The 13,577-nt window shown below is 40.5% G+C and overlaps 1 protein-coding gene across 1 annotated transcript in view; it reads right to left on the bottom strand.

The window, feature by feature from the left end:
* The window catches only part of SEC24B (SEC24 homolog B, COPII coat complex component), a 335,324-nt gene that overhangs the window by 26,840 nt on the left and 294,907 nt on the right, over positions 1-13,577 (bottom strand). The window contains 1 exon segment of the mRNA XM_029596557.1: positions 56-148. Within this exon segment, the coding sequence (XP_029452417.1) occupies positions 56-148 (93 nt within the window).

Below are 13,577 nucleotides of genomic sequence, written 5' to 3'. Positions count from 1 at the left end.
TTACTATACTTTAAATATGTTTTTAAATTTAGTAAACTGTATAATAAACACTTACCATTTTCTGTGGTATTGATGCATAGTTAGGGGATCCAAGTACATCTTTTATGAAGTTATTATCACAGTTCTTTCCAACCCAGATGTAAAAAATCTAAAATAATAAAGTCAATACCAATGCCATCAGCAAAGCAAATGTTTCTAGATTTATACATTTCACATACATTGCACTTATGCAGTGGACATATCACATACTGTTTATAAAAAGGAGATTTTTAGGACATAAGAACAATAGAAAGTACTTGGTTGGCCAGTAGGTGTAGCTGCAGAGTGACGACTGCAGCAGTGCAAGAACCAGGGATGTATTGAGGGCAGAGAGAGAGGAGGGGTGCAAGTGCCCTACCCCTCAACAAAAAATAGCAGGAGAGAGAGCTGGGGTAAGTGAATGTGGGATGTAGGGACCTCCCCACCCTCCACTGATCCTGGCTATCTTCTTTCCTCCCTTCCCTGGATATAAGGAGGAGAGCAGAGTTTCATACCTACCCTTCTGTCAGCTGCTGCTACTGCCATAGAGATTTGCCCTACATACTGGCCAGTTTCTGCAACTCGCTGTCAAACAAAAGTGAGCTGTGAAAGGGCAACTTGGTGAGATTAACCTTGGAGGTCTTATCAGCAGACCAATTTCTCAGCCATAATAGATTCTTGGCCTCTACTATTGAAGCCATCCCGCTGGCTGAAATACAGACCAAATCACAGCCCGCATCTGCCAAGGCAGCAGCAGCTGGTTCCATAACTGCCCTGGAATTCACCCCAAAGCCATCAAGCAAACAAGAGCGAGTCACCAAGGAACAACAAAAAGCGATCTGCAAGGTCATTGCCACAGCTTCAAATGCTTGCTTAAGGATAGTCTCAATCTTTTTATCGTGAGCTTCTATCAAGGCTGCTCCTCCTTCCACAGGAATAGTGGTCCACTTGGAGACTGCACACACAAGTGCATCTACCTTCTGAAAATATAAGCACTCGCTTACCACTGGATCCAGAGGGTGCAGACCCTTCCAAAATCTGACCCCCTTTGAAATTAGCCTCTGGGGTGCCCCACTCAAGATCAATTCTTGAATGGCCTCCAACACAGGGGAAAAAAAAAAAGAGGCTTTACGCAAGGAATCCAAAATGGGATTTCTTTTTGTTTCAGACACTGAATCTGCCCCAGGGACTCCAAGCATTGGCAAGGTCTGGGAAATCAGAGCTGGCAGTGCATCTCTATGAAAGAACCGTAACAGTTCTATATGGTTCTATTCCTGGTGGTGGTGGTGGGGAAGATTTCACCATCCTCAACAGAGGCAGGATTTGTCTCATCATTTGTGCCATCCGGATCTCTATCCAGAGGTTTCGCTGCTGCTATAGGCGTGCTCTGGTGCTTAACAGAAGGTCCAGGCAAGGTTCCTACATGGGCCTCTGCCAGAGGAGCTCTGGACAGGGCAGAGGACTGCACCTAAAGAAAGGATTGGAAACTCTGGAAAAATTCTACCCATGAAAAGATAGAGGAATCCAGACAAGGAGGAGCCTGAGGAGTACTCACTGAGCTACCTTCCTCTGCTGAGGAACTAGTTAGGGGAATTCCAAATCCAGGTGCCCCACCTGAGTCGTCTTTACCCAGAAGAACCAGGCTTAGTGAAATCAGAGGAAGACAATTCTCCCTGAGCCTCCAAACAGTGCTGGCACAAATCACCGGGCACGCCTGGCTGAGATGCCCAAATAAGACAAGCAGTGCAAAGAGATAGACGCTTAGGCTTCTTCGGTACTGGCGCCATTATGGCCAACAGTGCACTGAGTGGTGGTCGGAGGTGTGCGTCTGGTTTTTTTTTTTTTTTTTAATTTATGCGCTTAACTAGAACGCAAAAAGTATGCATCCAACACTTAAGCGTGCTTACCTAGGTGGCCAAAAAATTAAGCGCACAATAACACTTGAGTGCAGAGGGAAACGGCGCTTAACATGAGTGCACAGACTACAAGGCCCACCTGTGCGCCCAAAAATGAAGCGCACAACTGGACACATAGATAGATGCATACGCTATAGAAGGCAGCCTTAGTAAGCGCATGAAAAGCTGTTGTGGCCTACTACGTGAAGCGCAGCATAAAAAGCCTCGGAGCAGGGCCTAGCCCAAAGAAACTGCTCAACCTACCAGGCTGCCCATGTCCCTTGACTTTCCACGGAGCGGGATGAACACTGGACCGGTGCGCCGAGCACGGAGACTGGGGGAGGAGGAAGCTCTTCCATCTAAGTCCCTATAAGTCTTTGTATAATTTTAATTTTTTTTTTTTTTAAACTTCATGGAGCTCAGCCTTACCTGGCTGAGTAGAGAGACTGTCTCCAGCTGCGGGGAGAAGAGGGCATGTGCCATCATTGCCGCGCTAGGCTTCCTGCACTTATTGCCTCTCAGCTGCTCAAGCAGCTAAGTCCACACTGGCTGAAAAATCAGCCAACAGAACAAGGCACTCAGAGGGACCATGGAAACTACCTCAGGAATTCAACTGTGGGAGGGACCATTTGGTATCACTGCAGGAGAGCGGGGCAAATTTATTTCCTGAATTCTTTTCTTTAAAATTAAGCAATCCTCAGTGGAGAGATGCACGTACACCATTTGCTGGAGATGGAGAATACTGGCGGGCTGATGTCACAGGCGGGGTATTTGTACTGTAATGTCAGCTTGCTCAGTCTCCATCTGCTGGTAGAGGTGCATAACTCACTTGTTCTGGATTTATCTCACTGGATGCTAAGAAATCAGTATTAACTTAACCACATCTGCCTTATGAGTCAAGATACTGCTGGGATGATCCTTATCAAAATACCAAAAAAGTCATCTCACAGATACATGAAAAGTATAATAAATACAAGACTCATTTGTATGACTGTCAAGCCTGCTTATCTTCAGAGAAAAGCACCTTACTTTTTATTCTATAAATGAAGACACAAGAAATGAACTGAGCTTAAAAGAAAATGATAATCTATTAGTAAACGAAGAAGCAATAAATGCATGAATTATGCATGCATGTTATTTTGAGAGATTTAACAAGTCCTGTTTCTTTAGCAACTACAACCTCCCTTTTAATCATACTTTCTTCATACCATAATGTTATACCTTTGAACTTTTCCAAAATACTTCCTACATGCTCATCCTATTTCAGCTTCTTCATTATACTATTAGTACAATTTTACCTCTTTCTCCAAGCTATCAGTGCTGCTACTTAGCAAACATATTCTGCTGCATAATACGGCAAATAAAATATTCTGGTTAGTAACTAAAAATATATCCAGCTTTTAAAATGTAATTACAGAAACCACGTCAACAATAGACTATTTAAGAACTATCACATAATAAAAATGTTTCCCTTGTGTTTGGTCAGTTTTAAAGTTTGCTCTTTGGTTTTATCAGTTTTATATATATATTATTTATTTATAGCAACATTTCTCACAAATCTTTTGTCTTTCTCTCTTATACATAGAATATGGCATTAGCTAGAGGCTGAAGCTTATTTTCCCTTCCTAATGCAAAAAGCAAAGTCCACAACCTCTAGCTTTACCTTCATTTCCTTACAACTAAAGATCTGTTGTGCTTATCCCAGCATTTCTTGAACATTTATGCTCCCACCACCTCTCCTGAATGGCTGTTCCATGTACCCTCACCCTTTCTGTGAATATTGCCTTATGCGGCTCTGCAGTCTACTCACCAGGAGCTACAGTATATCATGACTTCTTTGTTCTAGTCCCTCCTTGTCACTGAAAAAAATAATTACTTCTTTTGCATAATTTGTACTTTTCATGTATGCTAATGTCTCTATAATATCCCACGTCTCTTCTAGGATATACATATTTGGGTCCTTTAGAGGGCAATCTTCAAAAAGCTATTTACAAGGGTAAACAAGCTTTTGGACGATTGCTCAGCATTCATGTGGCTAAAAAGTAGGTGTATACTTGATCTACATTGTTCAAAGCATTTCTGGGGGTTATATTAGAGGCAGCAACAACATGCATAATTTTGTGTTTTCTAAACTATACATACTGTTTTACAGTGAAAATACCGCTGCACAAAAAGAAGAGGCAAATCTTTGCGGGTATTTTTTCCCTAGGTAATATTCAAAAGAATAGGATGCTCCTAATTTTTCTTTGAGAACTGGTGCAAAGTCTGTGGATGAAAGTATCTGTGGTCTTTGCAACTATCCATAGACTTTTGAAAATTGTCCCAGAAGTTTTATTTCATATATGTCTTATGGGCCACACACTGCACCACTTTGGCAGCCATTTGCTGGACTGTCCATATCCTTTTGGAGGCATGTATAATACTCCAGAGGAGATCAATGATTGTGTCACATTATTACCACTTTTCATCTACTACTTAATGTGTCTTTCCATGATCGCTAGCATTTGTATAGCTCTTGCAAATGGCTTGTCATACTATTTTGTAACCTGGATTTCAGATATGATCACCTCAAGATTTCTCTCCTGTTTGATGCAGGCATATCAGAATTTCGACTCTATGGCATCAGAGCTGGATGCCAACAGGATGAATAGTGAAAAACATGCACAGCCTTCCAAGTTGGCAAAGCAATGACCAGAGTCACACTATTTAGTTCAGAATCTGTTGTATTCTTTACTGGTCTGGAATTCATTGCCGGAGGATATGGTAAAGGCAGATAGTGTAGCTGGATTTAAAAAGGTTTGGACAAGTTCCTGGAGGAAAAGTCCATAAATTATTAACCAGGTAGAGTTGGGGAAGCCACTGCTTATTCCTGGGTATAAGTAGTAAGGAATCTATCTACAATATTTGGTTGTTTGTTAGATGTTCACCCACTAAATTGTTCTCCTTGTTACTATTTAACTCTGCTTGTTATCTTTTCCATAGTTGTCCTGAATTCATCACCCTGTTTCATGTAACTTTATGCTTTTATGCGCCTATATCGTTGGTTACCCCATGTTTGATGTAAACTGGTACGATAAGATATTTTATCTTGAGTATCGGTATATTAAAAGATATTAAATAAATAAATAAATACTATTTGGGATCCTGCCAGGTACTTGTGACTTGGAATGGCAACTATTGGAAACAGGATACTGGGCTTGATGGGCCCTTGATCTGAGCCAGTTTGGCAGGTGTTATGTTCCTTTTTCCAATAAAAGGATCTTATTTGCAGTATGGCAGTATTTTGATGCCACTGTTGTCTCTAAAGTTCTTTATATAGTGATGAATAGCTTAACTATCAAATGTTTTAGTTACTTCTCATGGTTCTCCAGGTGATGATCATTTATACTGACAATTGAATTAACAGATTCTGTTAGTTCATTCCAAAATCCTGACCAGCTCTTGGCAAGTTGCTATTCTACCTTAGGGTCAATAAACAAGCCTAACAAACACATCTTAAGATCTGGAGAACTGTGGTCAATTCACAAATTTTGATGAAAATATTCATAAAATACTACTTACTATTAACTCCTTATCCCATTCCTTAGTTTAGAAACCTTAGTCAAAGTATAGTGAAAGCCTGTTCTCAAACTCCTCTTTACCTCAAAACGGTTCACTGGGCAAAGGGATTCTCCTTATGAGAAAGAAGTTTACCTCTAAAATGTGTCATGACAAAAAATAGGATGCACTGCCAAGAAAATCAAAACCAGACTCATTGAACATAAAAATTGCATTCATGAGGGAGGTCATAGGATGTGGGGGGCTCAGTAATATGCGTGGTACAGAACTCCGGGTGCTGCCTCCCTCATTTGAGCTTTTTTTCTGCATTTTATTTGAAATTTTGCCCTCTCTTGTGGACTGTCGTTGTGGGACGCGGTGCAGTGTGCACTGAGATTTTAGAGAGTCTCACCACTGGAATGCCGTTTAGATCAGCGAAGAGAGAAAAAGATAAAATGAAGCCCGCGTCTCCTAAAATGGCTGATGGCATGGAAACCATGCCTGGAGAGGATCTAGATGAAGCCCTGGTAACCAAGTTTACAGAGGCCATCGTAATGGCTTTAGATGATCGTTTCTCATATATCTCTACCCAAATAGAGGAATTAAAATCTTCCCTTTCGGAGCTGGGACCGTGACTTGATCACGCTGAAGGGAGGATCTCCAGCGTGGAGGATGATGCGCTGCAGTTAGAGAAGTGGGTACACAGCCTTGAAAAGGAAATGGTGGAAAAAACTGAGAAACTTGATTTTGAAAATCGGGCACAACGGAAAAATCTACACTTTGTTGGTATAGTGGAGGATGACTAGACTATCGATTCGGCAAAATTACTGGAAGAATGGCTGTTGATGGAGCTGGGCCTCTCTGAATTCCAAGATAAAATGATTTTTGAGAGGGCACATCGTATAGGGCCTAAAGTGCCAGGGAGAACCAGGCCCAATTACTAAACGCTCTCACTTCTCATATAAATGCATGATTCTCAGAGCCTTTTACCAAAGAAAGCAATTGAACTATAAAGATCAAAAAGTGCTTATTTTCCAAGATTTTTCCAACCGAGTGATGTTAAAATGCAGGGAATTCTCTCCAGTTTGTTCGTCTGGTTCAGCATAACATTTGATTTACCTTGCAATACCCTGCTCAGCTCTGAATATAGCACCAAGGCACAATTTCCATGTAGCTGAGGAAGCACAAGCAGTTTGTTAAACTACAGAACATGGCAACATAAGGAATAATGTCTTCAACTCTATTACACTGCTCTGGACAATAACCTTGGCTGGACTGTTCTCTAGCTTTTGAACTTCTACGAGGAGACTGCGAGCTGAACTGTTACTGCAGGGCTTGCTCTCTCAGCAAGCTTTATTTTTTGCTATCTTATTTTTACTGCAGGTCTTCCTGTTGAGATGTTTTGGGTTACCTTTTAACCTATATTACTTTCTGATTTTTACTTTGCACAGGCTCACCAGTTTTTCTGCCATTTGCCTGACCCCTGGCAATGTACCCAGCAATTGTGGGAACATTGTTTTTGAGGAAATGTATCTCTGATTTCTCATTTCTGTGTTTTGTTAAATTGGAGGGGAGGCGGCGCCTTGGCACATCTGACTGACATCTTGCCTCTGGTTAGGCGATGATTGAGAGTATGAATGTTTTGGGAGGGCGGGTGGTGGGAGGTACTCTTGTTCAGAAGTTCTTACATTGGATGGTGGATATTTAGCACATTCCTGTTCATTTGGGACATATACTCAGGTTATATAAGACATGTGGTATATGTGTTTGCTTTTGTGCTTTTTGATCTCTTTTGAGAGGTGGTTTTGCTCCTAGCTTTACATTTTTCTTTCTCCAGTGAGGGGGTCATATAAGTTCTTACTTGGAATGTAGCAGACTTGGGTTCACCTGTTAAGCGAGAAAAGATACTTTCCCAGCTAAATACATTGCATTCTTACAGGAAATGCATATGACAGAACATGAACACACTAAGCTTAGAAAGCATCGGGTGTCATAGGTGTTTGCAGCGCAGGGAACATCAAAGAAATGTGGAGTGGCTATTTTAATTAATCGTAATGTTGCTTTACAACTTTCCCAGACTTGCACTGATCCTCAAGGCAGATACATTGCTATTAGTGGATCCCTATTTGGTAAACTAGTTAGGATGGCCTCCATTTATGCCCCTAATAGATATGATCAGTTTTTTTTCACCAAAATTATAACAGTGCTGGACTCACTGGGGAAGGCTCCTATATTGCTGGGAGGGGACTTTAACTGTATAGTGAATCGAGATCTGGATAGGCAATCAAATTCTCCCTTTTCAGTTATGGATGTGCATAAAGATATTCCTTTTTTTGTGACCAGTTAAACCTTTTAGACTCATGGCGAATTTTACATCCAGGGGAGGTGGGGTTCACCCACATAGCCAGGGCTCACAGCCGGACCTTCACTATGGAATTCTATTCCCCCGGATCTGAGACAAGAACCATGCCTACCTACTTTCAGAAAAAGGCTTAAGACTTGGCTATTTAAACAAGTCTTCCCTGATCCCAATTGAATGACAGCAATATCTTATAAGAGACATCACAATATAATGTAAATAGTTATACTAACTGCTCGGTTATTTCTCTACCCAGTTATACGATCCCTGTTGTAATGTAACTTTAAGAACTCTTTGCACTTGTCAATGTTCCGTTTCTGTGTTCACACCCCCTGTTATATGTAAACCGGCATGATGTGATTTTTAATCACGAATGTCGGTATAGAAAAAAAACTCTAAATAAATAAATAAATAAATAAGACCAGGATAGATTTCCTGCTAGTTTCTACGGCATATTTTCCCTTTTAAGCTCCTTGGATATAGGCCCAGTAGTGATCTCTGATCACGGGCTAGTTTCTTGTGTGTTGACTAACTTCTTTTTCGGGGAAGGCAGACTGGAGGATGCCCAGATGGTTAGTCCAAGATAAGAAATTTGAAATATTTTTAGTTTAAAAAATGGGAAGATTATGAGATTAATAATACAATTCACATGGATAACCCCATTCGTTTTTGGGAGACTGCCAAGACAGTTTTGAAGGGAGATATCATTAGCTATACGATTAAACAGAAGGAGCTCAATAGCGATATTTTATCTCTCACCAAATTGCTTCAATCTCTCCAGTACTAGATGACCACTGATCATTATCAACAGACTAAATGTGAGTTTTGGGCAACTTCCAAATTACTAAATGACAAGTTACACCAAAGGGCTACATCTTCCCTTTCTAACTTATGGCATTAATTTTTTTTTATATGGCAATAAACCTGGAAGAATATTAGTGAACTTAGTGAGGGCAAAACATCAATCTTCTTTTGTTACTCACATCAAGGACTACACGGGTACCTCAGTTACTTCTTCCCAGGAGATTAGTAAAGCATTTGGGGATTATTATCAGACTCTGTATTCGGCTGAGGATAGTAATATAGTAAATATGCCTAAATTGTCTCCTGCTCATTTGGAGTCCTTGAACAGGCCCATACATATTCAAGAAGTCCAACAAGTGCTTGCGGAACTTTCTTTGCTGAAATCTCCTGACCCGGATGGCTTAACAGCTCAATTTTATAAAACTCTCAATGTGAAAGCAGCTATGGCCCTCAAGATATTATTTGATATCATGGTACAAGTGGGACGGATGCCTGATTCCCTTAAGAGTACTAACATTACAGTTTTGCCGAATCCTGGGAAAATCCCTCACTAGTTACTTCTTACTAACCCATTTCTCTCAAATGTGGATATCAAGCTTTATGCTAAATTGATTGCCAATGGGATCAAGACGATTTTACCAAATCTTATCTCTAAAGGGCAAGTTTGTCATATGTAAATACTAATGGTTTAACTGTTCTTCATATAATCATGCGTTAATTGAAAAGCCTGTTGCTAAATTTGTGTTCTCTGTAAACCGATGAGATGTTCCCAACATTCGTCGGTATATAAAAGCCATTAAATAAATAAATAAATAAAGTGGGATTTGTATATGGTAGACGGGCGATTTTAAATGTAAGGAGGGATCTCATGTTGCTGGAAAATTGGCAAAGATTGGGTGTTATAGTCCCTGTTCTAATATGTTTTGATGAGGAAAAAGCATTTGACAGGGTCTCCTGGACATTTCTGAAATGCTTATTACCTGTTTTCGGATTTCACGGCTTCATTCTTGAGTCCATTCAAGTTCTATACTCAAATCCGAAAGCCAGGGTATGTGTGAACAATTCATTTTCTTTGTCCTTTCCTTTAACTAGGGGTACTAGACAGGGCTGCCTACTGTCCCCTTTGTTATTTATATTGACACTTGAGCCCTTAGTGTTGACTCTCAATAATATGATAATTGATACCGAAGGCATGACTAATTCTCTTTCTTAGGGACCAATGCAATACAGTGTGCTTAGCCCAGCACACTGTATAATCTGTAGTTGGACGCGGGTTGTATATCGGCGCTAACTAATCCCCTTATGGAATAAGGGGATTAGCGCCTCTACAAAGCACGTCTAACGCAGAGTGAAACTAATAGCACTCCTCATATACAAATGCACGTGAATGAGTCTATTAGCTATTCACTCCTTATGAAAAAAAAAATGCATCTAGGATGCACATTTTAGCGATCAGAAATTAATGCCTGCCTGGAGCATGCATTAATTGCTGAGTGCTACTAAAACTAGTACAGAAAAGCAGAAAAACTGCTTTTCTGTACTGCCTCCTACTTAATATTGTTGGGATATTAACTAGGAGGAACAACTCTTTAAAAAAAAAAGTTTTAAAAAAAGTTTAAAAAAAGCACTGGCGGGGTTAGGAAAATGGAACCTGACTACTGGCACCAGAAGAAGTGTATAAATCAATATTAAAGTGTCAGGCACTTAATATTAATTTATTCACTCCTTCATTTATTGCCCATTGGTCCTTTTCACTGACATTTGTCAGTGGAAAGGACCAATCCCCTTTCAGGACAGCCTTCTAAAATGTGACAGTAAAGGGACCAATTGGCAATAAGTGAAGGAGTGAATAAATTAATATTAAGTGCTCGACACTTTAATATTGATTTATTAACTCCTTTATTAGCATCCATTTTCCTAACCCCTGCATGTGCGCTGGTTAGGAAAACGGGACGCTGATAAATTCAGCGTCCATTTTCTTAACCGGCAGACAGCCACCGACAGCGGACCTCTCTCCGGCTTACACTGTCAAGGAGGCACTAGGGGGCACACAATCGCCCCTAGCACCTCCTCGACAGCGTGAGCCCTAATTTAAATATTACATCGCACCCCCAGGAGAGGTGCCTGGGGGCACGTTATGAAAGTGGGCGCTAAACACACAACACCTGCTTTCAGTGCAACTTTTTTTTTGCATCGGCTCCTTAAGGTGCTATTGTTTGCAGATGATATCCTACTTTTTCTGCCTACGGCTCGGGAGTATTTATCCAGAACATTGGAGCTGTTTACCTTATTTGGTAGTTTTTCTGGGTTATGACTCAGCCTGGACAAATTGGAGGTTTTAGACTTTCTGGGCACCATACACTCTTTATGGCAAAATTTTCCTTTAAAATGGGCTAAGGATAAACTTAAATATCCACAGAGACCCTAATATGTGGTACTCCTTGAATATTTCTCCCCTTCTTTCAGGGTTTCAGAAGGCATGTGAGCAATGGATGTAGTTTCCTGTTTTGTTTATGGATCATATAGCACTCATAAAAATGATGCTCCTTCCCAAATTGTTATTTATCCCTACAAATGCTCCCAATTCTATCACGCAAGGACATATTGATGGATTTCCCGCATTTGGTTGAAATTTGTTTGGAAAGGAAAGAAGTCAAGGTTATCTCGCAAAAAACTCATGATGCCAAAAGAGGACAGTGGAAGTGACTTTCCCAATATCCACTTTTATAATATCACCTGTAACCTGTGATAGGTAGGGGATTGGTTGGGTAATGTTGGTTTATATACGGATCTGTTTAGAAAAAGCTTTGGCTACCCCCCTTTCTCTGACATATGTTCTTCATGCTCCACGGAATTCCCTTCCCTCCTATTTGCTTAAATCACTTTGGATTAAAGCTGCACGGGCTGTTTGGAAATCTTTACAAGCCCATTTGTCCTTAGCATGGGGGAGGTCATTCTTACTGTCACTTAGAGGTAATCCTTGTTTCCCTCCTGGAACCTGAAGGGAAGCAAGGGACATTGATATTGCCTTTTATTAATTTACAAACTAAGAGGATTTATTCATTTTCTTACTGTCTCTCTCATTTGGGGTTTCAATCCCACCATTATCTCACTTAAGTTATATCATGTCAAATTTTCAATTACAATCTGTCCAATGTATTTATGGGGCTTTTCATTTGGTATCCTCTGGGGAGAAACAACCTTGACGGGATTGTATAAATTGTTACTCTCTATTCAATCATATGAGCTATTGATTTCTTTAGAACTACGAATTACTAGAGAGGACGACAATATGTTTGTCTGTGTCAATTCATTATATCATTCTTCTGAAGGGGTAATGTTTAGGGAGTTGCAATTTAGAATTCTGAACAGGATGATTTATTCTCCCGACCATGCCTTCAGACTGGATTGCCAAACATAATCTCTTAAAGGAGTAGCCTAGTTGTTAGAGGCGCAGGCTAGGAACCAGGAGACCACGGATCAAGTCCCACTGTTGCTCCATGTGTACAAACCTACAGGCCGATACAGTACAGTGTGCTCCGACGGAGCGCACTGTTAACCTGCCCTTGGACGCGTGTTTTCCCTTACCCCTTATTCAGGAAGGGGCGGAAAACGCATGTCCAACCCGCAGCACCTAATTTTTGTGCAGGACTGAATGCAAAGTCTTCCTCATTCAAAGGTTAGTGACTACTACTAGATATGAATATGCCCGCTTTATAGGCCCAAGCAGGGTGAGCATATGTTTTGTGCACCATACTGAATTGCATCTCCTTTAAGGGAACATTTTCGATCAGCTCATAAGAACATAAGAAATTGCCATGCTGGGTCAGACCAAGGGTCGATCATGCCCAGCATCCTGTTTCCAACAGAGGCCAAAACCAGACCACAAGAACCTGGCAATTACCCAAACACTAAGAAGATCCCATATCAAATAATACCCAATAATTAAAAATAATGAAGATAAAAAATTTCCCCCACTCTAGACCTGGGAACTTTTGATTTCCAGTAATCCTGAGATTGTCATGGATTAGGGGAGGGGACGCCCAAACGTCCTTTGCTCATATATATATATATATATATACACATATATACACACACACACACACACACACACAGACAGTATATGTGACATGAGAATGTCACTCTTCTACACCCTCTTCTCCCTCACCCCCTGCCTCTCACTCACTTCTCAGTCACTCATCCCCTCAATCTCTTTAAACCATATCTTAAGTGTCTAGGGCAAAACATCTGACCAGCAACAGCCTGCCATTTTACTGCAAGCTTATCCAGCCCTGTATATTGTGCAAAGCCTGATTATACTTGTGTCATGGAAAAGCCTTGGGAACAAGAAAACATAAGCAACCGATCCAACTCGTTTGACTTAAAGGTGCATTTGCAGAATAGAGTTTGAATAATGTCCGATAAATTGGCTGTTTGAAAATTGCCCACGCTGAATGTACAGTTTTACCTGCACCAAATGGAGGCATTCTTAGGGGTTAGTTAGCTTGGGGGCGGCAATGACACAGAGTTTTGTATTTTCAAAATTACACATTTTATTTGGAAGAAATACACATATAAAAAGCAAGTATAAATGTTTGTGGGTACTTTCTCTGCCCCCTCCCCGAGGCAGTTTTCAAAGGGAAAGTATTCTCATTCTCTCTTTTTAAAAACTGGTACAAAGCACACAAGTATATTAAAAAAAAAAAAAATACCTGGAGACTTTGCACCAATTAAAGCAGTTTTGAAAATTGCCTATGATCCTTTTCTGTATCTTTCAGCATCAAATCTACCCTTACAAGAACATGATTAAAAATAGCCAACAGGAAAAAAGAATGCAGTGGCCAAGATATAACCTTATCCTGGACTGTGTCCTATGAGTCCTTGAAATGTGCATGTAGACTCTTTTAAACAGGTGCATAACATACCATACATTTACCACCAGTAGATTATCGCCTAGAAAAGAT

This window comes from Rhinatrema bivittatum, chromosome 1 (assembly GCF_901001135.1).
Source record: "Rhinatrema bivittatum chromosome 1, aRhiBiv1.1, whole genome shotgun sequence".
NCBI lineage: Eukaryota > Metazoa > Chordata > Amphibia > Gymnophiona > Rhinatrematidae > Rhinatrema > Rhinatrema bivittatum.
Note: the sequence above shows the minus strand (reverse complement) of the source record. Positions and strands in the feature narration are given on the sequence as shown.